This window comes from Hetaerina americana, unplaced genomic scaffold, assembly GCF_022747635.1.
Source record: "Hetaerina americana unplaced genomic scaffold, ioHetAmer1.1.p SCAF_4, whole genome shotgun sequence".
NCBI classification, from domain to species: domain Eukaryota; kingdom Metazoa; phylum Arthropoda; class Insecta; order Odonata; family Calopterygidae; genus Hetaerina; species Hetaerina americana.
In genome coordinates, this window is record NW_027286985.1 from 27,733,842 (window position 1) to 27,760,653 (window position 26,812).

The window sequence follows — 26,812 nt, forward strand, 5'->3', positions numbered from 1 at the left end:
CTATGACAAATTAAGGTATTTACTGAAGGAAGTGCTTGTGTTTGAATCTTTTTTATAGGAAAAGCCTGGTTCTATTACTAGTTTAAACACAAAGCCATAATACAAGGCCTATTCTCTAGATATTTCATCTGATTCTGATGGGATTTGTAAGGTTCTTTGAATGTATTGATTTTGGAATTATTCTACCGGTATTTCTTATATAACATTGTTTTATTTTCTCTATTTGTGTCTTCTATACTTGTCTTTTATTCGAGGGCCTGAGTTTAATTTTTGGGGCAGCAGAATTTTCATTAGAATTGTTGACTTTTTCTAAGAGAACACTTGTTGCAGTATGCCATCATCCAGATGCAGACCTTGGTGCATCACAGTATTCCATCACTTAGATGCAGACTTGAAGAAGTCAAGTTTTGATTAGTATTAAGTTCAGCTTAATTTATACCATTTTTATTGAATTAATTGTGATTAAAATAAATGTTAAACATTCAACTGCAAAAAAAACTGGCTACAAAGTAATTTCAGGCTTAATTTTGAAGCTGTAAAATTCTAAGGTAATCACAGCATTCTTCCAGGGTAAGTATTAATTAACTTAGATTATTTCTATATAACACCCAAACCAAATTTAAACTTGAATTACTCCTTAATGAATTCCACCAAACCAAAACTATCACAATTGGAAAATTAAATTTAATCTTTATCAGTTAAATGGTTCCTGCACTGCCCATATGTATGCTCTTACTGCCAGATGGAACACATTCATACTGCTGTCATCATATTCTGTGTCTGTTGGCAATGTTCTTACTCTCAAGTCAAGATATCGAAGGATAGATAAGTCACTGCATGGGGATAGGTTGGCCCCTTTTTCTTCTTTTCCTCAACAAACCTAAGGTCAAACTGCTTTTGCCTTCTGTGAGAATTCAAAACTCAGTACAGTTTTTTATCTACAGACAGAGTGATTTCTTTTCATCTAATCTAAAATTCAAGAGGCTACCTATATATGCTAGTCAGATTAATATTACCAGAGCCAAATTTTCCTGCCTTACATTTAAAGACAATTTCTTTCTCCCACATTTCTCTATGAGCTATTGTTGAGTGAAAGCTGAATAAGAAGTTGAATGAGAGTTTTCTGTGGTTCACATCTATTTTTTATTCAGAGCTTCTCTTCTCAATATGTACTTTAAAATTCAGTTCCATTCACTTCCAAAAGTTTCTAGAATTGCTATTATTGCCAATTCATGAAATTTAAATATAAAAATTATGAAAATGAAGCAGAGGAATTCATTTTCGTCTCTTTTGATTTGGGCATATAAGAAGAGAAAAATATATGGAGAGCAATGATGATTTGAGGGGCAAAAAGTGTGACTGGAAAGAATATCAGAACATCAAACCAACCTTCCTAATTGCATGATTTGGAGACCCACAGTGATAAGCATATTGCAAATATTTTTCTTTCACATCATAGAGTAGTGGTGCCAATTCTACCTTGGATTCACATATCAAAATTGAACTGATTACTGAAAGCATTTTCATGTTTTCTTCTCATGAATGGTTCCAAAATTTGACAAAAGAGCTTATCATTAGTATCTTAACGAATTAGACTCCCCAACACAATCCCCATTATATCATTGCAGGTTCAGAATTATATTTAATTCTAGGATTAATATTATACATGTGGCAATGTATAAATGACTAAGTGAGACTCAAGTGGTAAACCATGGAAAAATTTCTCTCTTGTTTCAATAGTGCAACAATAATGTGACTACCAATTATGTCCTAAGATTATTCAATTCAATGGTAATACATGTAGTCAAGAACTGGAAAAAGGTAAAAGTAAAAATGACAATGTGGGAAAGGTGTGGTTGGAAGAATGAAGGGCGATTATTGGTCAAATGAAGAAGGCAAAGATTCTATGAGTCTGTAGTGAGTATTAAAAAGGAAAGAGGCATGTTAGAGGAAGAAAAAAACAGAAATTATATGCAAGAAAGAAAAGAATACAAACCACAGAAGCAGGAAAAATGCTGTATGATTTCAAAGAAAATAAAAAGTAATTTTGGAAATCGGTATTAGGACAAAGTGAGGGGAATGTAATTCGAATTAATATCATGTATCTATTGAAGTTTTAAGTTATTAAGATAAATTACTCTTTGTAACCATTTGTTCTGATATTTCAAGGTAGTTACGTAGATAGACAGCTGTTTGTTGGCGCTTGATATACATGTATGCTACCTGTCAAAGCACCTATGTATTGTGTGTTGCAGAGGTCTAGGCGTTTTGAAGAATATATGGCTTTTATATGCAAATATATCGACCTCTTGAATTACGTTAAATATATAATGGTGCACTGTTTACAAGATCCATAATTAATTTATATCTGGTGAATTTCCCTTTTTCATACGATTCTGTTTTGATGTTTGGTCGTATTTTTATCTATGGGAACATACATACAAGATTATATGCACAGTAGAGAATTTACTCTTTAGTAACTTCGATGAAACATTCCACAATCCCTAGAGCGAATCTCTTTAATTACATGAAAGGCACTATAGAAATTTAAGCAAGATTATTATCAAATCCTGTCAAGAGCGATTTAAAAATTAGCTCATGAATTGAACAGTGAATTAATTTTGATCAATTCAATGTCATTAGCACCTAACAGCAATAATGCATTATTCTGGGGCCTAAATATTAGGTAGAGACCATGTTGGTAAGTAAACCAAGGATTTACCTATTTTAAGTACTGCAGTGTACACCAATGTTACCTCAGCAAAAAGCTTGTGATTTGATGGCCAAATTGAGTTAAAGAAAGAAAGAGAATTCTGAATATTGATCACGCTTTTCCAGAGATATAAATTTTTTATCACACCTGTCCTAGCTTTTTTGCCCACCTAAAACTTAATTACAAAGGACGCATTTGCTGAGCCAATAATTTGGCAACCCATAAATAACCTATGTTTTAAGTGACATCAGGATTGGGATGTATTAAAAATTATTACAAGAGTTCCTTCGAAAATGAAAGACCCCCAGCAAGGAGAGATCATAAGAAAGTCTGAAAAGGGCTAAAATTATGTGAAAATATGAATTTAAAATTGCATACATTTCAAGTCAAGAAATTTGATGGCTTACTTAAACTTCAAGTCCCACTTATGGTAGCAAGATTAATTTGCTTGCAGTTTTGGAGCACTACGTAGGAGTTTTGGATTCTTAAGCATCTAGATAATATTAACCATGCCATGAAAATTGTGTCTTAGTTACAGCTAGCATTTCCAAAATGAAAATTTTATACGAATATCTATGCAATCTCATTATGTCTTTGAATAGGAAGTCACCATGACCCTGCCAGGAATTGATGTTTCCTTGAGGATTAACCAAACCAGATGATGCATATGCTTGACGTGATTCTTAACAACTAGGAAATATTCTATGCCTACTTGATAATACAGGGGAATATCAGTAGGTGCTGTGGTCATAAAAACTATCATTCTTAACATGGAATATTCATTTATCTACCATAGCATTCTAAGGTAATAAGTATCCAATGAAACACACTAGTCAGTCGCAGATGGCAGTTGTTTCACAGCATAACAATCAGTGAGCCCAATTAAGTGCACAAGACTCCAAATTCTTTTCCCTAGTCACAGAATTGAAAGCCATTCATTTAAAAAATTAATGCAAGTCATTCATACAACAAATTCTAATGAAGAAAATGAGCCATTTTTCCTTTAATGTTCCCTATTATTTCCTGGCAAAATAACATTAATTCTCCAAAACTTTGCTACTTAATTCATTTTTTTAGCATTCGGGGATGGCTGTTTAGCAGTAACCATTATGGTACCTTGAAAAAGGTAACTATAGATTTAGAAGCAGACAATAGAGCAACCAGCAAATGAACTTTTATATAGCACACATGATAAAATTAGATTTTATAGGAGGGGGAATTTTAGGAGTATATGGTACAATTTGAGTAGGGAGGACTTTAAACAGCTGACATTCAAATAAAAAATCTTCTCAATATTCATGAAATTTGAAATATTTGACAAATTTAACATCTTCCAAAAAATAAAAATATTATTTATCCAAACTTAATTTTCAATATGGAACAATATAAGCATAGAGCAATTGCTTCCGTAAATACTAAAGCATAAGCATACTTTGTTCAAGAAAATCATTTTCCGTGAAACATCACATTTAATTAATACACTTTTGCATTCATAGACCTTTGGTTACAAAAGCCTAGACTCAATTTTGAGGCCTCCATTAAATTGCAATGCATTCCTCCTTTTCCAACAATAAACTGTAGTTTAAGAAATCACATGAGAAAAAAGACACCAATTGCATCATCAGGAGTAACTGTGAAGAATTTCATATTTAAGTGTAGCCAGTTATCTAATGCCTGCATTAACTTGCCCACTTCATCCTGTAAAATAAGGGGTGACCAAAGGCCAATGGATCACTATCCCTAACTCAGCCAATGGTGTGAATCTAAATGCCAGGAAACTTACCAGAATTACCTTCTTCCTCAATTTGAAAAAGGTATTTATGCTACTCCCTATTAAAGGGATTTAAAAATTGAAGCATTTAGCATAGGCCAAATTACATTGTGTCAACTAATGTAACTGACATTGATTGAATGGGTAACTTGGAATTCTAAGGCATTCAACGGCTCATTACCTGAGCCATGGCCAATACTTTTGTAAATGGATGGCTACACTCAATGGTTGACATTAAGAGAGATGTAATAGATACATTCAACAAAAAGTTTTTCTCAACACTTCTCATGTCCTCACCATATCTTAAACTACTTCTACCCTTCAATTATGCAATGTAAATGGCCAGCCACTACTCTTCCTATTGATCAACATATTTCTGGAGAAGTCATTCTTGCATCACTAACACATCCAACACCCCCAGTTAAATTCTTCTTGACATAAATACATCCTTGATGTAAATATTAAATGGCTATGTTTTTCTATATGAATGCAAAAATAAGGATTATTCATACATTTAAATTATTTTGCCGAGAAGCAGTAGTTTTATCACATTTTATGATTCCTGGTTTTAAACCAATGAGCCTTCATTTAGTACCAGAATACTACCTATACTGGCATCAAACAAGAAAGAAATATTCTAATAACTTAGCAGTCTTAAGGCAAATGGTGCCTTCCAAATACAATAAAAACCACAACGATCGTAATCAGCCCGAAGGTCAGTTTGGCATGTGATGGTTGATTTCACCCAGTACTAAGCCAGTTGACGGTTTGTGAAATTCATGCATCAGGGTAGGGGGGCCAGTTTCTTTCCCTGTGCTTGGTATGGCTTCCCAGGAAGATCTGGTACCCAAAAAAACACACAGCTTGAGTGGAGTTGATGGTGCCCAGAGAGGATCGCCCAGTAATCGAACTCGGGCCCTCTGGTCATTAGTCCAATCCTCTACCCCTAGACAATCGCATACCCCTCCAAATTCAATGATAAAGAGAAAAATAAAACATCCAAATTAATATAAAATATTAAAAAAAATCAATTTATTTAATAAGACGTCATTCCAGGATTATTTATTCACAACATATCACTAATGTGATCCAGTCGATAGCAGTGCCAGGAGCCCACCAGCTGAACCTACTGAGAAAATGTAATTCCTGAGAAAAAGATAAGGAAAAATACAACAAACATTGATAATGGCATATTTTAAATACATTCATTCATACTGGTCAAGATTCTTCCCCGAGAATCCTGAACAATTAGCAGAAAAAGAGCAAGTAATGCCAATTCCCAGATAAAACTTTAAAGAAAATCTGCAGGGATTAGGGAAGTAAGTAAGTAAGTAATTTTATTTGCCCAGCAGATTTGTACAATTAAGAAGGTTTGAACATCCAAAAAGAATGGTAAAGATCAAATGATATATGCCTAGGAGTTTCTTCTCATGTAGCTCAATACAATTCTAAAGGCATACACCCCTAACACAAGTTCCAAAATTAATTATCCCATTACAAGCTAGATTAATAATTTAGGGAGATATAATTGAGTCAAATCAAGAGTTAAAATGCTTCCATCCCGAATTCCTTCAATCCATCCTAAATTTCCTTAGTGCTACAATCGATGCTGAATGCATTACCAACTACAACCAAAACTTATTTTTGGCATCCTGGACAGAAAATGTTATTCAACCAGACGTACTGCCAGACATTATTGTAATATTTACAAGCCAATTTTGACTGAATAGGCCTGTGCTGAATCAAATAATCCATTAATCGCAATGCAATTTGACTTCCTATGAAGGCAAATAGAATAATAGCCAATACACACACAACTCCATCCCAGTAATATATTGTCATTAGAGCCGATAAGTTGCATTTTGAAATTTTTAGGCCAAAGATTTCAGCATCCTAGCACTCATCTATCATTGATGTAAGTAGCCACCCTGGGAAGCCGTCAACCATACTTTCGAGAGGCCCTAAGGTCCATCGACTAGGGGTTAGCCAGTAAATGTGATTCTATATTATCACGCCACATATTAACTACCATTTAATGGTGTTTCCACTAGAGATAGGAATGACCAGTAATCAGACTACAACGGATTTTAACTGTGGGTTACACTTTGTGACGAAAGAATTAAAACATTTCCTATTCCAATAGGCTTAAAAACTAAAACTTCAGAAACGACAAATAAAATAGAAGGATACACAGCTGGACTGAATGTCTTCAAAATATAGAAACTTGTGAAAATCACCAATGCCAAGAATAGGGCATTGTTATAAAATATCGAGAAGGTGGTGGCTTCGTAGTCAGCAACTTCATTCTTCTTCCACAGAATTCTGAAAAACAGCGCAAAATCGTTAATTCTTTAAAACTTATTCCTCGTGGAGAACGCTTCAAATCGAAGGAATAATCACCGTTCGTCCTTTTCCTTCTTGCTCATTTTTTTATCCTCGGCCAATTTTTTAGTCATTTCTCTAGTTACTGCTTCCTCTCTCTTTACGGCAACCTTAATAAAAATGCGTAAGGTTTAGAGGTTTTATTATTAACTATAGCCATTAAAATTATACCATTTATAGCTCCCATTACCTTGTGCTTCAACACGAATTTGGTGTTCTTGTACGCGAAAGCCACTAAGTAAGTGCTAGCCAAAGTGACCACAATAAATAATATGGTGGAAGAATACAAGTCAATCATATGAATTCTCCAGAAAAGCCCTGTAATATACATTAACACATCAGTCGAAAACTCAGGAACATTCAGTCAACTTTCAGTTCAGAAAATAAAACAAGTTACTTACATATGGGTATAGCAGATACAATTATGGCATTGCCATAAAATAACGCAGATGATTTAGTTGACACATTTCTACTGAAATCTTGAAGAAGTAACTCTTCTTCCTTGGTAAATGCTTTCTGTTTTCCAGCCATATTTCTAACTGCGGGAACCCCAGCCACCATTCACGTATACACACTACGCCGACAACAGGGCCACCGGGTATATGGAATAGGGTGACGTGTCGCACGTCGTAGGTTGAGATGCTCTTTTGTTCAGAACAGGCACCTTTCAGGAATTGCACTTTACACCACGAACTCCCACCAATGCAATATTTCAATTGAATTCCAATGATTTTCACATAAAAATCTTAAAGGAGAAAAATAAATAGTATTGGTGCTGCCTATAGTTTTCGAACTTCTTCACCTATTTGAAATTTAAATTTTGATGTCTTCCTTGTAATCGATGAGAGTTGGATGAATTCTCTCGGCAACTGAGCTAAGATATTAAAATTCCAATTTTTATTCAAAATATTTCCTCCAAGCTGATATGACATTGTTTCCTAGAAATTTTTTACTAACTCGGTCCATGAAGCCAACCTGCAAATATGTGACATTAAACTTCCTTCTAATGTATTAAGTAGATAATTTAATAACTCATACTCTCATAAATATTAAAAGTGAACTTAAAATGAATATTTAAGCCGAAGAATATGACAAAAAACACTAAAAATCCTTCTTACTGTTAGGCCTGAAATAACGCAGCGCTCTATTTACGTCAATATTAAAAACTACATGAGATTTCCCTGGGTCGGTCCTACCCCTAGCTAATCAGTATCTGTATCAACCCATCTTCCCAATGCTTTAGGATAAAACAATAAGCTATCGTAATATACCGAAATAGATTTCTTTTCGTGATAATAAATACTTATTTCGCTTATTTGCTTTGATTTTTTCTCTAGTCAACACTTTATTAGGACGAATTCTTAAATGTGATATCGACAAAACCCGACATTAGACGCACAGAAAGAAATTAAGTACAGCGTGCTAGAGCGGACTTTTAACTTTACTGTTTCAATGGGACGCCTTGGTTGATATTATTGGAAATGAGTCAGAAACATTGTCCAAATGTAAAGAAATTCGTTCAGAATTCTAGTGTTGATATCTAGTAAAGTATTAGTGATGTTTGGAGATGGTTTTCTTTTTTAAATTTGGCTTAAATTGGTGCAATGTAGAGACTAACCAACTTGGGTAAATATTATTCTTTAGCTGCCTGTTAACATTAACGTGTATTCCTTCGAAATTTACGAAAAACTCACTTAAAACTAGCATATTCTTTTATTACCTAAAGGACATGTATGCGTAATAAGAAAGGGAATTTTCATTTATCAAGTGTAATTTTATCCAGGTTGAGCTGCTCATCGAGAAGAAACGAGTGATTTACGAAAAACTTTAAGATGAACGTAAGTTTGATTTAATGCCCATGTGTTGATATTAAACTCCACATTTTTATTTTATATTCTTTTTTTGCTTCTCCAGGATTGTGTGTGGCAGTCGGACGACCTAAACATAGGAGGCAATCGAGTATACATTCTGTCACAATACTCTTTCAGATAAATGGATTCGTGTAAGTTGCTCTAAAATTTGTTTGTATATAATTTTATCTACCAGCTTTTAAGTCTATGCACTCTGTATGCACGTACTGAAGATAATTCAATGTTACTCTTAAAAATATTGGTGTTCATTGGTTTTAATTATATATTTGCCAGGTGGATCAGGAAAGTGGAGGCCCGAACGTTTCTTCATCGAATATGATTTTAGTTAATAGGATACATGTATCATGTTTCATTTTGATACCGAATGGTCTTTACTTAATTTTATAAATAGGAAAACCGTTGTTAATGGTGAATATTTCACCGTGATAAGTAGTGGTAGGTTGGAGAAGTGGCCAGTGTGGCATAATGATCGAGAGTGTGTCGCGACGGGCATTTACTGGTTCGAGCGGCACGTACAACGTAAGGGCCTCGGAAGTGGCCCGAGACAAGCGCATAAAATCAACAATTGGTGCAACGGTAGTTTTTCTAGATGATTCTCAGCAGTGTTTTGAGCTTGAGGTAAGCTGATGTGTTTTCATTACATAGTTCACCATTATTATTTTGAAATATATGTTAATGCCATTTTGAATTTGTGGAGAAAAATGTTATTGAATTGTAAAAAGTTTCATGGCTGAATTCATTCGAGAGGTATAGAAAATTACATTGGGAATATTTTTTTTTTGGCTACAAAAATGAGAGAATGGTAATTTTGTGTTGCCCCTCCATTAATTGTAACAGAAAAAATAGTTCAGTTACTTAGTAATCTTTTAATTATGGATTTATATTTCCTAGTGATTCAATGTCCATGTTTTATATCAGAAAAAATTGAAATAGCCACGCCATGTTACTATTTTTGAGAGGTATCAGTTGATATTTAAATACTTTTGCATACTTTCAGAAACGTGCCAAGGGTCAGGTCTTGTTGGAACTAGTATTCCAGCATTTGGAGCTAGTGGAGAAAGATTATTTTGGGCTACAGTTTTCTGAGAATGGATCCACCTCATCTACTAGTGATGTAATGGTAATTATGAGTAATATTTAAGCAATGGCATTAGACACAGCAGAAAATGATTAATGCCTAATAGGTTTTACCGTACTATATCTTTAACACTGTTGTGAGTTACTGTTTGGCCACTTACAAAATAGATAGTTCACCCCTGTATTGAACTCAGAAGTTCTATTTCCCTTGGAATATCCTCCACTGTCATATTTATGTTGGGGGTTCAAGCTCATTGGTTTGTCTTTAGTTCAGCACCTGCTTTGTATTTGTCCTTATTTTGTACTCCTCTAGGACCTAAGTAAGTGTATGCTTAAACTTTTTGAATTTTTTTCTTATTGCTTTCTGTCTCCATAGATGGCCCCTATGTTTGTGTGAGCAATCTTTTCCAACTTGCGATTCTTCTGTTGGCTTTATTTTTTACCACCATTGCATTTGAATATTCACGTAAATCGTTGGAAGTGGTGCATAAAAACTGTAATGCTTAACCCTCTTAGTGCGGCGGGGATTTCAGGGGTACTAGTGAGAAGTGCGAAGGGTAATTTAAGAAAATGTATCACCTTAGAAAAAAAAAATTATGAAGTTATTTGTTTAGATATCCATATGCAGTTTTTTTATTTTAAAATATAATATTGTAGTTAATAATGATGTAATACATTTACATAATATGAAAAATAAATTTAATTACTACAGTATCATAAATTTGAAGAATATTTTTTTAGCAATTTTATTTCGATTTTTAGACACAAAAGTAATATTTTTTTTAAAACATTTTTCAATTAAACTACGATATTTAAATATAATAAAGAATCAAAAAGACATGCAGAAAATATTATAAATAAATAAAGAAAAACCAGTGAATTGCAAATTTTTTTGTCAGCCTCTGCATAGTTCGATTTTGTTGAAAAGGCTGATCTCACTGAGTCAAATTGGGACTTTTCCCCTTTCCTTGAGTCTGCGGCTATGTGCTTACAATCTAAAGGCAGAAAAAACCAAGTTCTAACTCACAGAGAACTGCTGACAATGTAATCCATTACACAGGGTGCAATTGATTAGATAGGATGGATGGCAAGAGAAACCAAAATGATTACAAAGCAGTGTTCTCATTTCCATCGTCTCAACAAAGTCTGAATAAGCAGCTATATATCAACACTACGACACCACAACACATTCAAGAGATTACAGATAAAAACAGATTAGTATCCTTTCAGTGGCTTTTCATAGTGGAAAGACCACTCAAAAAAAAACGAGCAAACAATTAGGCTGAGCTTCCCGACATGTACAAAACTGAACGAAAAATTATAGTAAGAATTATACTTTTTGAAAAGCATTTAAAATTGCTAATAAAAAATTAGTTACGTAATTCTATGGAATTCAACCTATCGATAGCACAAAAACCATAAATTATTAAAGAAAAAACCATAAGTTACAGCGATTTAAACAATAGCCGATATATCGGCCCGCCGCACTTTTCGCCAGGGATACGAAAGCCGATATATCGGCCCGCCGCACTAAAAGGGTTAATATAACCAAGAAATGTGATTGTACTACTCTTCTACTTTTTTTGTTGGCCAAAACCAGTCATTGGTCTTTGATTAGTATTCATTCTATCCATATACATAAACCCACACAGTGCATTTCTTTCGTGATGATCTATGAAGCCAATGCTTTTAAATTGTATTAAACGAGATGAAGTTGTTCCAGAAAATAATTCATTCAGCAAATTAAGATAAAATACATTGAAAGTAAAGGGGAACACTTACCAAGGTCAGGGCAGTATTTGAAACAATTTCACAGCAATATTAGCCCCAATATTCATATAGTAAACCCATCCAATTTTGACATTGTTACTCCAATTTCAAAATTTGAGTTATTTTCGTCTTTCTCACCCTGGTGACTTGATTTTAATGACATTGAAATAAACTCTACACCTAACCTTTGAACATATACTAAAACAGTTGTTAATATATGTTTTATTGAAATTGACTTGAAATGTCTTAGTCATTATAATCAAGCTCTGGGTTATACCATCTTTTTTCTATATTTGGTATTTGTTAGAATTTCATTAATTTGATCAGCCTTGATGTTAGGAAGTTATTATTTAGAGCACCTTGATTATTTTTAAGTATTTTAGTAACTAAAAAGGTTGGTTAATTTCTAACAGGAGCCTCCTTGCAGAAGGTGGATATTTCTCCTTTATTTGAGTTGTCCTGTAGGCCACATTTTTTATAAACTTCTTTGGGATGGATCGTATGTTCGGGGTAGGCCAGAAAAAACCTTAGCTGGTAAATTACCATTGTTGGAGATGAATTCTTTCAGGTTACAGTGATTCCATTGCTGGTGATTATGGCATTCCTTCTGTGAAAATTCCTAGGCATGCATGAGTCTACTTAAGTCGTTATACAAGACATTTTTTAATCTAGTGTAAATCTGTGTAATGATATAGCAGAAGAAGTTATTTTTTCCTTGCATTAGATAACAGTTTGATAAAATCATGTTAATTTGGTCAGTTTAAAGATAGCATCCAGAAATTAATTCAATTAATGTGTAAGTTTCAAAACGAAGTGTTGATAACATATTAAATATTTATAGGTCTGCATTATTTTTATACATAATTTTGCATGAAGTAATGGTGCCCTTATTTTATTTACAGCGTTGGTTAGACCCTGGTAAACTCATCAAAAAACAGAATAGAGGTGAGTACGAAAGAAGATACTTCAATGTTATTGTACATATATAATTTAATGAAAAATGCATTGCATGCTAGGAAATATTTAACCAGCTTTAAGAAAAACAAAATCCCACAACATTTGAGATGCTAATGGAAAGATACTGATAGAAGGTGAAGTTATTTAGAAGAGATGGAAGGAACACTGTGAAGCACTATCAAGGTCTCAGACCACTGGAAGGTGACTTAGAGAAGAAATTTGAATAGAAGAAGATAAATGGGGCCAGAAAATACTAAGCATTGACAGAGTTATAAAAGACCTGAAGAACAAGCAGGCACCAGGAGTTGACAAAATAAAAAAAAATAATCTAGGCACTTGTGTTAAAAGCAAAGTTTATCCTCTTGGGAGTAATCTATACTTGCTATGACAGTGAAAAGTACCAGAGGACTTCAAGGTGGGTGTGGTAATTGTAATAGCAAAGGAACCAAAGTCATTAAACCATAAAGAACGCAGAAGAAAAAGCCTGATGTCTCATGAATCAATAATACTCACATTATTAGCCAAAGAATAGCAGGAAAGATAGAAGAAAGCCTATTGGAAAACTTAATCATATTCAGGAAACACTAAATAAAATGAGAGGCAATATTAGCTTGAGGATACTGGTTGAAAAAATTAAATGCATTAACAAGTATGTATATAATTTAATTAATAATAGCAGAATAATGATTATATACGTAGCATTCTTGGGCTTGGAGAAGGCCTTGGATAATATCGAATGGAACAAGATGTTCAAGATACCTGAAGTGCTTGGAATGAGAGAGTGGAACCTTCGCCTACTTAGGCAGCAGTATACTTAGAGGTGGAAGAAGTTCAACCGGAATTAAGTTAAGAAAAGCTTGAGCTAGGAAGGCTCCTAGGAAGTAGAGGCTACTACCATGTTCAAAGAGCCTGAGGTTGCAAATAAGGAAGCAGTTCAACTATATGTTCTTATGGAACATGGCTTTCTACAGAACAGAGACATGGAACTGTAGAAAAGTGGACCAGCAAAGAAGGGAAGCCTTTGAAATATGGTACTGGAGGAAAATTCTGAAGATGAAATGGACCGACAAAGTGAGGAACAAGGAAGTTTTTAGAAGAGCAGAAGAGGAAAGGACGATATGGAAAATAGCGAAGAAGAACTGAGGAAGACCAAGAGACAAGTACATTGTGCAAATTAAGAAGGACATAAAACAAAAAGTTATCAGGTAGTGATGGAATCAGCTCTGAATGGAGAAGAATGGAGAATTGTAGTAAACTAATTTTGGAGGGTTCTTTCATGAGTTATGATTTATTAATATGTACAGTTGGGTAATATAGAATTGTTTCAAAGGATATTTTGAGTGTGCCTAGTGGCAATGTAATTGTGCAAAAATTATGCAATATCCTGAAAAGTCTGCAGCCACATGTACCTAACAAATCTCCAGATTTCCATTGGCATTTCTCCAGGGCTCAAATTGCCTTAAAACAGTAGTCATGAAACTGAAGTTTTGGGAGCTTTTCAATTGATGTATCTACCTGTATGGAGGTATCTAAATATTGAGCAATTATATTATTATTGCAGTTGTTTTCTTTAACCAACTTGTGGTTTCATACACTGTCGATACAATTTTTGTTAGTGTTCTTCCGAAGACATTTATTATAATTTTTAACTATAATTCTGGTAAATTGTTAAACACCCCAAAATGGCATGATTTTGTTGTAGCATAAAACTGAAAAGTAGCTATGCATTAAGTTAACACTTTCATCTCATTCCCTAGGGAAATATTGACCACAAACATTTTTCCAAGTTTAACCTTCACATTTTGGGCACATGAACTGTATAGTTTCCTGACTGAAAATGTGCTCTTTTAATGTCTCCATATTTTTAAAACCAGGGTATTTTTCTTTCAAATATCAGGAAATCTCTTTCAATTTCCTTATAATTAGTTTCCAGGAACTCAAAATGGATTTACAAAGGGTGGTTTTGTAATCATTCATTTTATTCCATGCCTGACATACTTGGGCCACATGTTTTTCCACCTCTGCCTGATACAATTGAGTGCCAAATGTGGCCTTATATGCTTTTCATGGACATTTTGGGTGGCCGTTGCAAGGTCTTGTGGGAACAGATCTGATAGAACCGACCCTTGCAATTTGCATCACCTACTCAAACTCACTGCTCTCTTGTCTCACATTGGTTTTGTCAAACCTAAGGGCAAAATATTACCTAAAGAGGTTAAATGTAGCCATTGTCAGTCAAAAGCCACCCTCGGGAGCCAACTCATATGAAACACCTGGTCAAGGACATCGGACAATTGAACATGGAATTCATGGGCTGGAGGATCCCAGATTGATGAAGCCCAAATAATTCCTAGTCTATATAAAGTGCATGGCTTTGAAAGCAGGAGGATGTACAGTTTTTGGAGAATTAATGTTTCTTTACTGGGTGGGAAGGGATGGAAGAGGAGGACATGAAAAGGATACAGCAGCAACCCATTATCATGAAACATTTGTTTGACAAAAAACTAATGAACACTTGAGGCTCTTAGAGGAAGGAATAACTTGTAATGCTATGGATTACCCAGCACCCGGCTTTGGGTAGGTGTTAGTAATGGGGAGGAGGGGTAGAGCATTGGAATTTCCAATGAACAAAGGAAATGGCTGTGTAATAACTGAAATTGGTATTGAAAATGTCATTAATAGTTCATTTCATTGGTGATCAACTCATTTACACTGAATTCTTCATGGTTATTCTTTGTAATCACAAGATACATTTTGTAGCCATTGCACATTCAACTGCTGCATCAAACATTACTTATTTTGATGTGTAAATTGTTGTGACTGAACAGAAAAGACTGGCTGAGCCACTCATTGAAATAATAACCTATATAAAGTTTATACATCTCAAGCACAGAATTTTCTTCGTAATTGGATAGAGCACAATGGTTTTCCATGGTGCGCTAGTGGTTGTCTGCATGATTGAGCAGGGATGTGGGAAATGCTTTTATGGATCAATTTACATGTCTCCAGACTTATTTCTTACATAATTCGTTCCTTAATCAGAGAGGCAGTATGTTGTGTAGTGACCTGGAATAGAATGACATTCAATTATGTCAGCATTAACTGGTGAGCATATGAGGTTTCTGTTTCTGTGGCTGCATTATCGTTGCCTGTGGGATGCAATTTTTATGTTGCAGGGTATTCTGCACACAATCATTAAGAGTCTCAAATTACAAATGGCAGTTCTGTACTCATATTTACTACACATCTGGTGAGCCTTTTTCTGGAAAGTGTCCATAAGTATCAGTCCTAGGATTTAAGAATGAAATTCCATTTGGGAGGGCTCCGTTGGAGGAAATGGTACCAGATACCCATTGACATACTAAGCTATGTGACCTTCTGTTGTCTTAGGCATTAACTAATCATTATGTCTGCACTTATAAACTCGCAAGTAAACTATTTAATTATTAAAACTTCTACTACCTTGATCAAAAAGTTCCCGGAATAACCACCGTGTGCCGCTCCCATCGTTCCGATTTGAGTTCTGTTTTTTTTGTTAAATTGGTACATCTGTTGTTGATATTCCCTTTAAATCTTAGTGTCATAACTTGACATTTGCAAAAGTTACGTAGCCAAGAGTACATCTATCTCTGTGTGTGTTGGCGATTTTTTACAATTGCAGAAATGGATTTAAATTTGCAACAACGAACTTGTATTAAATTTTGCGTAAAAAACGGATTTAGTGGCGCACGGACGTTGGAAATGTTGGAAAAGTGTTTCGGCAACGATTCTCTAAAAAAAACGGTCATTTACCAGTGGCACGAGCGGTTCAGAAGTGGTCGTGAGTCAATCGAAGATGATGAACGCAGTGGCAGACCATCGACATCGAAAGTCGGTGAAAAAATTGATAAAGTAAAAGAAATGTTGGTCAATAACCGCAAATTAACCATCAGAGAAATAGCGGAGGACTTGAACATTGCCTATGGATCCGCCCAAGACATTGTGGTTAATGATTTGGGTTTCCGTCGTGTAGCAGCAAAGTTGGTGCCAAAAGACCTCAATTTCATGCAAAAAAGAGACCGTGTTGACGTCGCAAAAGACATGATTTGCGAGGCTGAATCCGATCCCACATTCATCAAAAGGATCATTACTGGAGACGAGACGTGGGTTTATGAGTACGACACGCAATCCAGACATCAGGCAAGTGAATGGCGTTCACCAAATGAGCCGAGACCAAAAAAACCACGTCGTTTTCAGTCAAAAAAGGAGGCAATGCTGACGGTTTTCATGGAATACAACATACAATTTAAAAAAATCGCCAACACACACAGAGATAGATGTACTCTTGGCTACGTAACTTTTGCAAATGTCAAGTTATGACACTAAGATTTAAAGGGAATATCAACAACAGATGTACCAATTTAACAAAAAAAACAGAACTCAAATCGGAACGATGGGAGCGCCACACGGTGTTATTCCGGGAACTTTTTGATCAAGGTAGTATATATATACTAGTATATATATATATATATATATATAGTATATATATATATATTTTTTTTTTTGTGCTTCTGTATTTCACCTTGACTTATGGCTCCATTGTGTGCCATGCATTCAGTGCATGCCTTAAGCTTTCAAAATCTGTTTAATCCCATGATCCTAGACTAAAGATATCAGTGTAACACACTTAAAACATTTATGGCTTTATAACTTTGAACCTTACTGTAAAAACAAATTTTATCCTCCATAGTTGCTAATGACAATCAGCAAGAAATATATACATTTTAAACTCACCTGGGTCCCAACGTATAACAAATTAGGATCACAAGCATCCCAGCAACAGCTCCAAAGTGGTGTATCTGCTGAAAGTGTGGCAACAACAGTATTCGCACCACCACTAACATCCAGCAAGCGGGCTGTACAGTCAAATGAAGCTGATAAGAGGAGACAGCGGACAGCAGTTGGAGGGGCAAAAGCTAAGTCTCTGATCTGCTTTGGATGAACTGGAACAAACTGCGTTGCACGGAACTCCAAAGAATCAACTTTTTTTACTCCATAGCCAGGAAAAAGTGGATTTGTCGAGTGCTGTGAGACTACAACAAGATTCAACGTATCACAGTGGGCAACCACTCGGCAACCTCCTTCTCTTGCTATTTCCACACTACTCCTCAAGGTGAAGTGGCATGGATTGCCATCTACTGCAATCCCTTCTAATGGAGTTGAAATTTGACACCCATCCTCCGATGCAGAGTTACCTCCTGCCATTCCACCAGTCTCAGGGATGACAACAGCACCTATTCTTCCTTTACGGAGTAGTTCTAATTCTTCCTTTGAAAGCAAAGAGGATGGTGTTACTACAGCCACACACAATTATAAAACATACAAAGATAATCAGTACACTACTAAGCAAGGTACTTAACTGATGCTTGTGCATTAAATTTTATAAAAAAACAGCTTTTAACGTGACACCAATTAAAAATGTAACTGGTAGCCTATTTTCAGTTAGATGTACTAATTTCCCCCTTACAATCACTGTAATTGATGTCATTTGTACAAATGATGGCCAAAGTCATTTGAAAGAATTGAACTGTTCTAATGCATACACTTTTCTCCAAGCTCTGTAATAGCTTCAAAATCCTTGGTTGACATACTGATTCCTGCCTGGCATAACAGCAGCATCTAGCACATGCCATGCAAAAATACGAGTAGTATAACAGGGCTTCTCTGTCATGTGAAAGACAAACTGTCAGTTAAAGTGTCAAAATGTGTCATTTCTAAGTCATACCATACCAATCATTTGTAATGCAATTTTTTTTTTAGATAATTGCCTCCATAGCCAATGAGGCGCACATTTACAATTTGCCTTAATGTCAATTTATTAGATGTGGACATCTTTGGGCCCCTATTAAAATAAAACTGAAAGAAACAAAGCCCTGAAATTTAAATTTTTTTGAGAAAACTTACACAAGCATTGAATAATTACCACTGGCGCTTGGATGGAGCACTTGGGCCCAAAAATATGGACCTCATTCTTTTTAATAAGTTACCTGACAATGAGAGGAATCTCAATAAAAAGTCACTATTTAAAAAAACTTTGCAAATATCTGTTATAGCATATGCTCTACTCTGTCGATGAATATCAGCTATTATAATTTTCTTTGATGTGTCCTATATTTCTACAACAAAATCCTTGAAAAAATAAACTGATTGATTGGCATTAGGTATTAGGCATTGGACACGCAATCCAGACATCAGGCAAGTGAATGGCGTTCACCAAATGAGCCGAGACCAAAAAAACCACGTCGTTTTCAGTCAAAAAAGAAGGCAATGCTGACGGTTTTCATGGATTACAACGGTGTAGTGCATCATGAATTTTTGCCAGAAGGCCAGACAGTAAACAAAGAGTATTATTTGGGCGTTATGAGACGTTTGCGTGAAGCAATTCGCCGAAAGAGACCAGAAATGTGGGCAGAAAACTCGTGGATTTTGCACCATGATAACGCACCGTCGCACAGTGCTATCATTATTCGTAATTTTTTGACGAAAAATGCAACAAATACCATCCAACAGCCACCGAATTCACCTGATTTGGCTCCCTGTGACTTCTTTCTGTTCAATCGAGTTAAAAAACCATTACGGGGAACGCGTTTTAGCAGCCGAGAGGAAGTAATGGAAAAATCGCAGGAAGCACTGATGGACATACCGAAAACCGAATATAAAAAATGTTTCGAGGATTGGATCAAGCGCTGGCATAAGTGTGTTGCAGTCGATGGGGATTACTTTGAAGGGGACAATATAGATTTAGATGAATAAACTTGTATTTTTAATTTTCTGAATAAATTCCGAGAAATTTTTGATCAAGGTAGTATATGAACCAGTTCATGCAATGTGATAAAACGGAAGGACATGGATACTATTGATGCCATCAGAACACATTTTGTGTTTAGAATATATATGTAAGATATTATGCTTTGATGGTATAAGATATCTATAGTGTTAAGAAGTCCAGTATATTGTTAAATAGCTTTCAGAGAACGTTGAATTTCAGGAATTCCTATGAATAAACTACCAATAGTAAGAATAATGAATAGTAGGTTTAATGAACATTGTAAATTTTGTAATTAAGTAAAGAGTATATTCAAAGTTTTTCTGAATTTTAGCTGATGAAAATTTTTATCTTCACAGGTGGCCATTTTTTCTTCCGTGTTAAGTTTTACGTCACAGACCCAAGCAAATTGCAGGAAGAGTACACCAGGTATCACTTCTTCCTCCAAATACGAAAAGATATTTTGGATGGACGTTTGCAAGTACCTCCAAGTACTGCATGTCTTCTTGCAAGTTATGCTGTTCAGTGTGAGTAGCATTATGTAGACACAAAGTGCATCTAATGGTCATTATTTTGCAATAGCTTGTAATTAGTTTTCCATTCTAACGTACAGTATTCATGGAGGAGACTCGTTAGTGTCTTGCATTAGAGAAAATAAATACATTAAATATGTTTTAAATTCTAAGTCTTTCTTAGACGTGGAATTTTTTATCATTTCATTAGGTTGCTGTTTTATTAGATAAGAGAAATATAACAAATGAAAATGCAGTTAAATTGTATATTTGAAGATAATATATTGGGTTAAAATAGAGAGCCTTATGATAATAGATCTTTAAAATTAGTTTTCTTCCTTATCATTGGATTCAAGCATTACATCTATCAAAAGATATATTTGTTAAATTAATTATAAGTTATTATTATTATTATTTTGGAATGATTATTTGGTGAAATTCAGTACTAAATGATAGTTTGTTGTTTTATGAAATTGAAGAAATTGTAGTCTTTTGAGGTAATTTTTGTTTTGAGTAACTTCTGGAATATGTTAAAAGTACGCTTACAGTAAAGTTATGTGGATTGAAGGTGTGCAATGTATGTGGAAGTGTACTGTTAAATTACACATACATATCCATTATCCATAGGTTATGTAATAAAGATAACTGTTAAAATCAAAATAAGCTGTATCATAAATGTTAGAATTTCCTTGGTTTAATGTAAATGTATGATATTTGCAGCTGAGCTTGGGGATTACCATCCAGATGAGCATGGTTCTGGATACCTCTCAGAATTCCGTCTTATCCCAGGGCAGTCAGAGGAAATGGAGAAAAAGATAGCTGAACTTCACAAACTTCACAAGTGAGCATCAATCCAGATTCTTTTTAAATCAGCTCTCTAGATATGTAACCATTCAGTTTGCAGTTATTTAATATTTGTGCATTCTACCTTAATTTATGTTTTTCTTTTCCTCTGGACTCATCTTCCTTACATGTACATTACCTCAATTTAACTTATTAAATGAGCCCACTGAAATAATAGCATATAAAATACTGGTTTATTTTACTGTGAGGTAAGCAGTTAATATTTTAAGATATTATTTTGATTATACTATTTAAAAATCTCATAGAATTACAATAGAATATATAATGTAAACACCAGTAATTTATTTATAAAAACCTGTTGAATATGTGTAAGTAAAAAAGGCCGCACAATAAAAAATATTTTAAATACTTCTCATTCAAGAAACCTAAAATTTATAGAAAAGATTAAAATTATTAGTTCATCATTAAGTGTCCTCTCTATCTGTAATGAACCTATCTGATGGTACGATAATTTCCAAACTAACAAAGCATCAAGAGAATAACAGTTTTACTTTTCCATTGCTTCCATTGTTACGCATCCATCAGGATTAATATGATTACAAATGCTTATCTTTGCCTGACTGCACTCTTTCAGATTGACAAAATGGCAATATAATGTGGACAGCAGTACATCTAGGTATTGTTATTTTCTATTGTGCTCAGATATTAAATTTGAATATTAAATTCTTAACTTTCTGGCCAGTTTCTCCCTACATAAATTGGTGTTTGTTATACTACTGATTAAGAATAGCCTAGAGGTTTGTATTGCTGGAGTGGGTAGTGGATACTGCACAGGAAGACACATTGTGAGTAAAATTTCCTGCAGGAGGAGATTGATGTGAGAAGTCAGGCTCAACAAATGATGCAGATGTATGTACTGTTAGAAATGTCTTAGAATTAATAAATAATGGCAGTGGCTCTCCACTATCCAGTGAGAAAAGTTGAGTGTTTGCCAATCCAAGGAAAGGGTGAAATCTGCATTGTCCTCTGGCTAATCGCTCTGTTTAGAATTGTTGGATTGCCCAGAAGAAACATGTGAAATAGGTTCTTTGTATTTGTAATACAAGTGCATTTACATACTATGTGAGGTGCATCAGAACACATGGCTATTGGCAAAAGCAGTAATGCTAATTGAAAAACTACCAAATTAACAGAAACATGTAGTCTTGTATAGCCGTAGCTTTGATTATTTTTTCGGGTTTAAAAACAAGTGATACTGTGAATAAAAAATTGATTTAAACAGTGCTGTGTTGCTAACTGATCTTGAATTGATGATGTATTTGGTATTCAGTGTTCAGTATCATTGACATTTTTCCTCAATGCCACTGCTCAAAGGGAAGGAGAGACGGGTGGTATCTACTCCTTTAGGAAGAAATCCAAAAATCCATGTCATAAGCTTGATCTGAAGATAAAATTCATGCATATCTCAAATTCAAAGGTCACACATACACAGATCACAAAGAAGCATTATTTACTTATATTTTGCATAATATCTATCTACCAATTTTCATGGATTTGACCTTAGAGATGGAATGGATCTTGATGATTAGTGTTATCTCTCCTGTTTTCTACCCGTCTTTGAAGGTTTCTGTTAAATGATATAACGACTGTCCTGGAATCCACTTAGTCATTCATAACACAGGGATACTACAAGGGTATTAAAAAAAGTTCTCAGAATGGAATAGAAATAAATGACTTACCTCAATGAAACTTTTTTTATTTTTCATTGTAGTCTCCCTGTACAGTATTGCTCTTGGTCCAACGATGTTCCAATGTCTTGATCTCATCTCGAAAATTAGAGTCCTTCAGGCCTGCAAAATATCTATCTACTTCAGCTGTTAATTCTTTTTTTGAAGAGAATCTCCATCCACCAAGGAAACTTTTGAGCTTGGGGAAAAGATGATGCAGGCAAATCGTATATTTTTGCCAGGGCAGCGACATTATCTTGATGAAAGATGACTTTCTTCCTTGCCAAACATGGCCTTTTTTCATGTATCGTTTGCTGCAGTTGGTCCAGGAGGTTAGCAAAGTGTTGTTCAGTAATTGTTTGACTGGTGGGATTTAATCTATCAGCAGAATCCCTTTGGCATCCCAGAAAACTGAAGTGATCAACTAATCAGCTGATCGCATTGCCTTTACTTTCTTTGGTTGAGGTGAATCAACATGTTTACACTGCTTTGACTACTGTTTTTTCTCTGGCCTATAATAGTAGAATTGGTTGCTCTTAAAACAGGTCAAACGTTGTCCACAAATTTCTATTCTGATGCATTCTGATCTTGTGTCATGAGTCGCAGCTCCGATCTAGGAGATACAAGGGTGGTTGAAAAGTTTCCGACCTAACAAAGATACAAGACATTTTTCCTGAAATTTTTGGGGGTTGGAAACTTTTCAGACCACAGTCATAATTTTCTCATCCAATTCCACTGTTGTAATGTAATATGCCCATTCCAATGACATTAGTATTGCTTCCGCAATTTCTTGGCCTTTCTGTCAGCAATCCTCCATTACCATGTTATGCACTTTTGCAATAATTTCTGGGACAATGGCACATTTTGGCTGACCACTATGCTGATCATCAAGCTGTCCTGACCAAACTTAAACTTGTTAGTGAAGGAGCAGAGTGCTCTGAAAGTTGGCATGAATTTCCTTTGCTTTCATACCTTTCTTTATGATGTATTTAATCACTGCTCAATTCTCAATTTTTTCCCATTTTTACAAATCACTAGACAAGAACAACAATAAAGAGGAGTCTGCAACGCAGATCTCTTCCCAGAGCACTAATGCAGTACATGTTTACCGGTAAAGAATTACCTATTACTACGCCGGAAACTCGTGCTAGTGCTGACATCTGGTGGTGATTCTGAAAATCTTCCTAACTACCCACGTACTATTCTCAAAGAAGATTTAGTCGCCAACAGGGAAATGAATCAGCCTTAGTCTCTTAAAGCATGAGTGACTTAAAGTAAAATATTATCAGCATTTTAGCTTATCATTTGGAAAGTTTTAATAATGAAATAGAAATTTTAACAGGTAAAATACTTGGGATAGTTTTAATCCAATTCTTTTTTTGATTTTACAGAGCTCAGACTCCAGCAGATGCTGAATTCAACTTTCTTGACCATGCTAAGCGCCTAGATATGTATGGTGTTGACCTTCACAGGGCGAGGGTAAGGGTAAGGACATCAACAATCTCATCAGCATGCTTGCATGCTGCTTCTTGTGATAGTTTTTGTTTTTTCCATCGACTATGTATTATATGATGCATTTTATTCATTACTGTATCCATCTACTGAGAGATCAATCCTTATAGAAGCTAATGACCACCAATTGAACAGGAAACTTTACTGAAGCAATAGTGAAGCCAAGGTATGCCTCAGAAATGATCTGAGGAGCATGCAGAATTTTTGTCATTTCCAAATCCCACTGTAGAGAAATTTCCAAGCTAAATTTTAAGCATTAATATGATGCTCTTATTATTGAATTTTGTAATTCCCTGAAAATATTATTTATTTGAAAGTAATGATTTGCATTTAGTCCAACTTTACTCCAGTTTGTTGGTCCTTTTCAAATTATGAAATTGTTCCCACTCTGTAAAATACGAGGGTGATTTGAAAAGTGAGGTTTCCTATTTTTTTCATGAAAAATCAAATTTATTCTCAACTTTGCGTGCATTGTTGGAAAGGTTGAGCATTTAGCTATTTTTCTACATAGTCGCCTTGATGATCAATCACTTTTTGCATCCTTGTAACCAGCTTTTTAATACCGGCATCGTACCTGTCTCCCACTGCATCATGAAGCCAACTGATGACTGCTTCTTGCACTTCCCCATCTGACTTGAATTTCTGTCCTCCAAGGTGTTTTTTGAGAGCGAGAAACAAGTGGTAGTCGCATCCGGGCTGTAAAAAGGGTGGTCGATGATATCCCAGCTGAATTCAATGAGTAGGGTGTTCGTGTGTCATGTGACACGTGCATGTTGATGTGGACGTGCATTTTCATGATGCAAACACACTCCTTTGGTGAGACACCTTGTTGTGACCAAGGACCTCCGACACAATATTCTGCATGGAGAAGTAGCCACTCTCTTCATTATGGCCTTCCTTTATCTCATGAAGGGTGATTCTCTGGTTACTGCACACCATCTCGTCAATTGGAGCCACCGTTGATTCCAACAAAATTGGCCGGCCTGACCGCTGCTCATTGTGAACATTTTCCCAGCCATCAAAAAACTCCCGGCACCACTTCCGCACGTTTTTGATGTCCATACTCTTCTCACCATACACTTCTACTTTATGGTGATGAATTTATATCGGAGAAGCAGTCGTCAGTTGGCTTAGCGGTGGGATGAGAGAAAGGTACGATGCCGGTATTAAAAAGCTGCTTAGAAGGATGCAAAAAGTGATTAATCGTCAAGGTGACTATGTAGAAAAATAGCTAAATACTCAACCTTTCCAATGATGCATGCAAAGTTGAGAATAAATTTGATTTTTCATGAAAAAAAATAGGAGACCTCACTTTTCGAATCGTCCTCGTATGTATTTATTTCCGTGATCACTTTTTGTTGTTTGATTCAGATCACCTTCCCACTTGCAATTTCTTCATGTTGTAAATCAGGTAGTAGTCTGAAGAAGCCACATTCATAGATTAGAGGGAATGGAGAACAATATGGGAATCATAACTCCCTTTAATTTTGCAGCTGCAACTACTGATAAGTAAGCTGTTGCAGTGTACTAATGGAAATAGGCTTTTATTGTGGGCTAATTATAGATATTTTTCCTATAGCTCAGATTTTTAGTTAGGTAATAATGATGCATAGAATGCACCCATAATAATATGTCCGTTACCCAATTAGTCAATGAAAATTATTCCTGGTGAATCCCAAAAATTAGTTGCTATAACTTTCTCTTTTGCTGCTAACTTCCTCCTCATGCTTCTTCTTATCTTTCAACACTACCTTTCTCTACCTCCATCAATAAGAAGATGTAAGGGAGGATAAATTAGTACTTAGTGGATGATCAGTTTAGGTTCAGAAAGGGGTGAGGTACATGTGACACCATAGCAGCAATGAGATCACTAATAGATTAGAACATAGTAAATGACATAGAAGAATAATGATGTATTTGTTTTATTCTGTATGTTTTGTAAAGGTAGAGGGAATTGGGTAGAGTGAATGAGTTTGCTGCAGAAAATAGGAGTAGATTGTAGGGATGGGTGACTTATCTGCATATGTCTCCGACTGCTCAGGTGTGATAATAATAATAATAATAATACTTTATTCATTTTAAAAATGGTACAACCATATTAAATGTCGTCAATCATAATATTACTTAATATATAAACATAAGTTCTTAAATGTGATGAAGATTGTCACAAAAGAATTCATCCAATGAGTAAAGTGGGTGAGCAAGTAACCAGGTATATACCCTATTCTTGAAACTCTGGATACCATCTGATTTCAACTGAGTAGGCAGATAGTTATACAGTCGTATGTTCATATTGTGAAATGTGTTGTAAGTTGATGACAATCTACAATAAGTAGTATTTAGATTCGATTTACCTCTTGTGGAATAGTTATGGAGGTTGGATCTTAATTGGTAAGTTTCTAGATTAACTTTCACATGAATCAGAGCCTTAAAGATATACAAACAAAATACAGTCATGATTCTATACCTAATAAAAAAAGGTTTGCAGGAATCACGTGGTGGTATATTAGCAAGAGAGCGAATAGCTCTCTTTTGCAGTAGCAAAATTTGTTTAACATGAGGGGAATGACCCCATAACTCAACACCATAATTCAAATGACATTGAAAGAAGGCATGGTAAAGTGTTAAACGATACTCATTTGAAATGATAAAGTTGAGCTTTCTTAACATATAAACAGCTTTACTAAGTTTATTACAGGTCTGACTGATGTGAGTCTCCCAATTAAGTTTTGTATCAATATAAATTCCTAGTATTTTAGCAGTTTCAATATCAGTTATTTTTGATTTAAGACTACACACAATATGCTGAGTTTTGTTAGTATTTAATTGTAAATGATTAACATCAAACCATTCCTTAGCCTGTTTTTGGGTAGCGCTAGATCGTAACTTTGCATCTTCTGGATGTTGACAC

The 26,812-nt window shown here is 35.0% G+C and overlaps 2 protein-coding genes across 3 annotated transcripts in view; one reads left to right on the forward strand and one right to left on the reverse strand.

Annotated features, from left to right (window-relative positions):
- Positions 1 to 5,488: 5,488 nt before the first annotated feature.
- Positions 5,489 to 7,486, reverse strand: LOC139692579 (translocon-associated protein subunit gamma). Its single transcript, XM_071590832.1, has 5 exons — positions 7,268 to 7,486; positions 7,057 to 7,184; positions 6,885 to 6,976; positions 6,675 to 6,806; positions 5,489 to 5,630 (listed from the first exon to the last, which is right to left on the reverse strand). Exons 1-5 carry the CDS (start codon positions 7,425 to 7,427, stop codon positions 5,564 to 5,566), a joined length of 579 nt encoding a protein of 192 aa, XP_071446933.1. The 5' UTR covers positions 7,428 to 7,486; the 3' UTR covers positions 5,489 to 5,563.
- A 656-nt stretch (positions 7,487 to 8,142) lies between these two features.
- Ptpmeg (protein tyrosine phosphatase Meg) overlaps positions 8,143 to 26,812 on the forward strand; it is a 45,403-nt gene continuing 26,733 nt past the window's right edge. Inside the window, exons 1-9 of one of the 2 annotated variants that reach the window (XM_071590829.1) lie at positions 8,143 to 8,492; positions 8,650 to 8,704; positions 8,781 to 8,868; positions 9,011 to 9,355; positions 9,735 to 9,857; positions 12,487 to 12,529; positions 19,706 to 19,873; positions 20,579 to 20,699; positions 23,781 to 23,874. In XM_071590829.1, coding sequence (XP_071446930.1) covers positions 9,203 to 9,355; positions 9,735 to 9,857; positions 12,487 to 12,529; positions 19,706 to 19,873; positions 20,579 to 20,699; positions 23,781 to 23,874 — 702 coding nt within the window. In that variant the 5' untranslated portion in view covers positions 8,143 to 8,492; positions 8,650 to 8,704; positions 8,781 to 8,868; positions 9,011 to 9,202. The remainder of the gene's footprint in view (positions 8,493 to 8,649; positions 8,705 to 8,780; positions 8,869 to 9,010; positions 9,356 to 9,734; positions 9,858 to 12,486; positions 12,530 to 19,705; positions 19,874 to 20,578; positions 20,700 to 23,780; positions 23,875 to 26,812) is intronic. The other variant, XM_071590830.1, reaches the window with a different exon arrangement.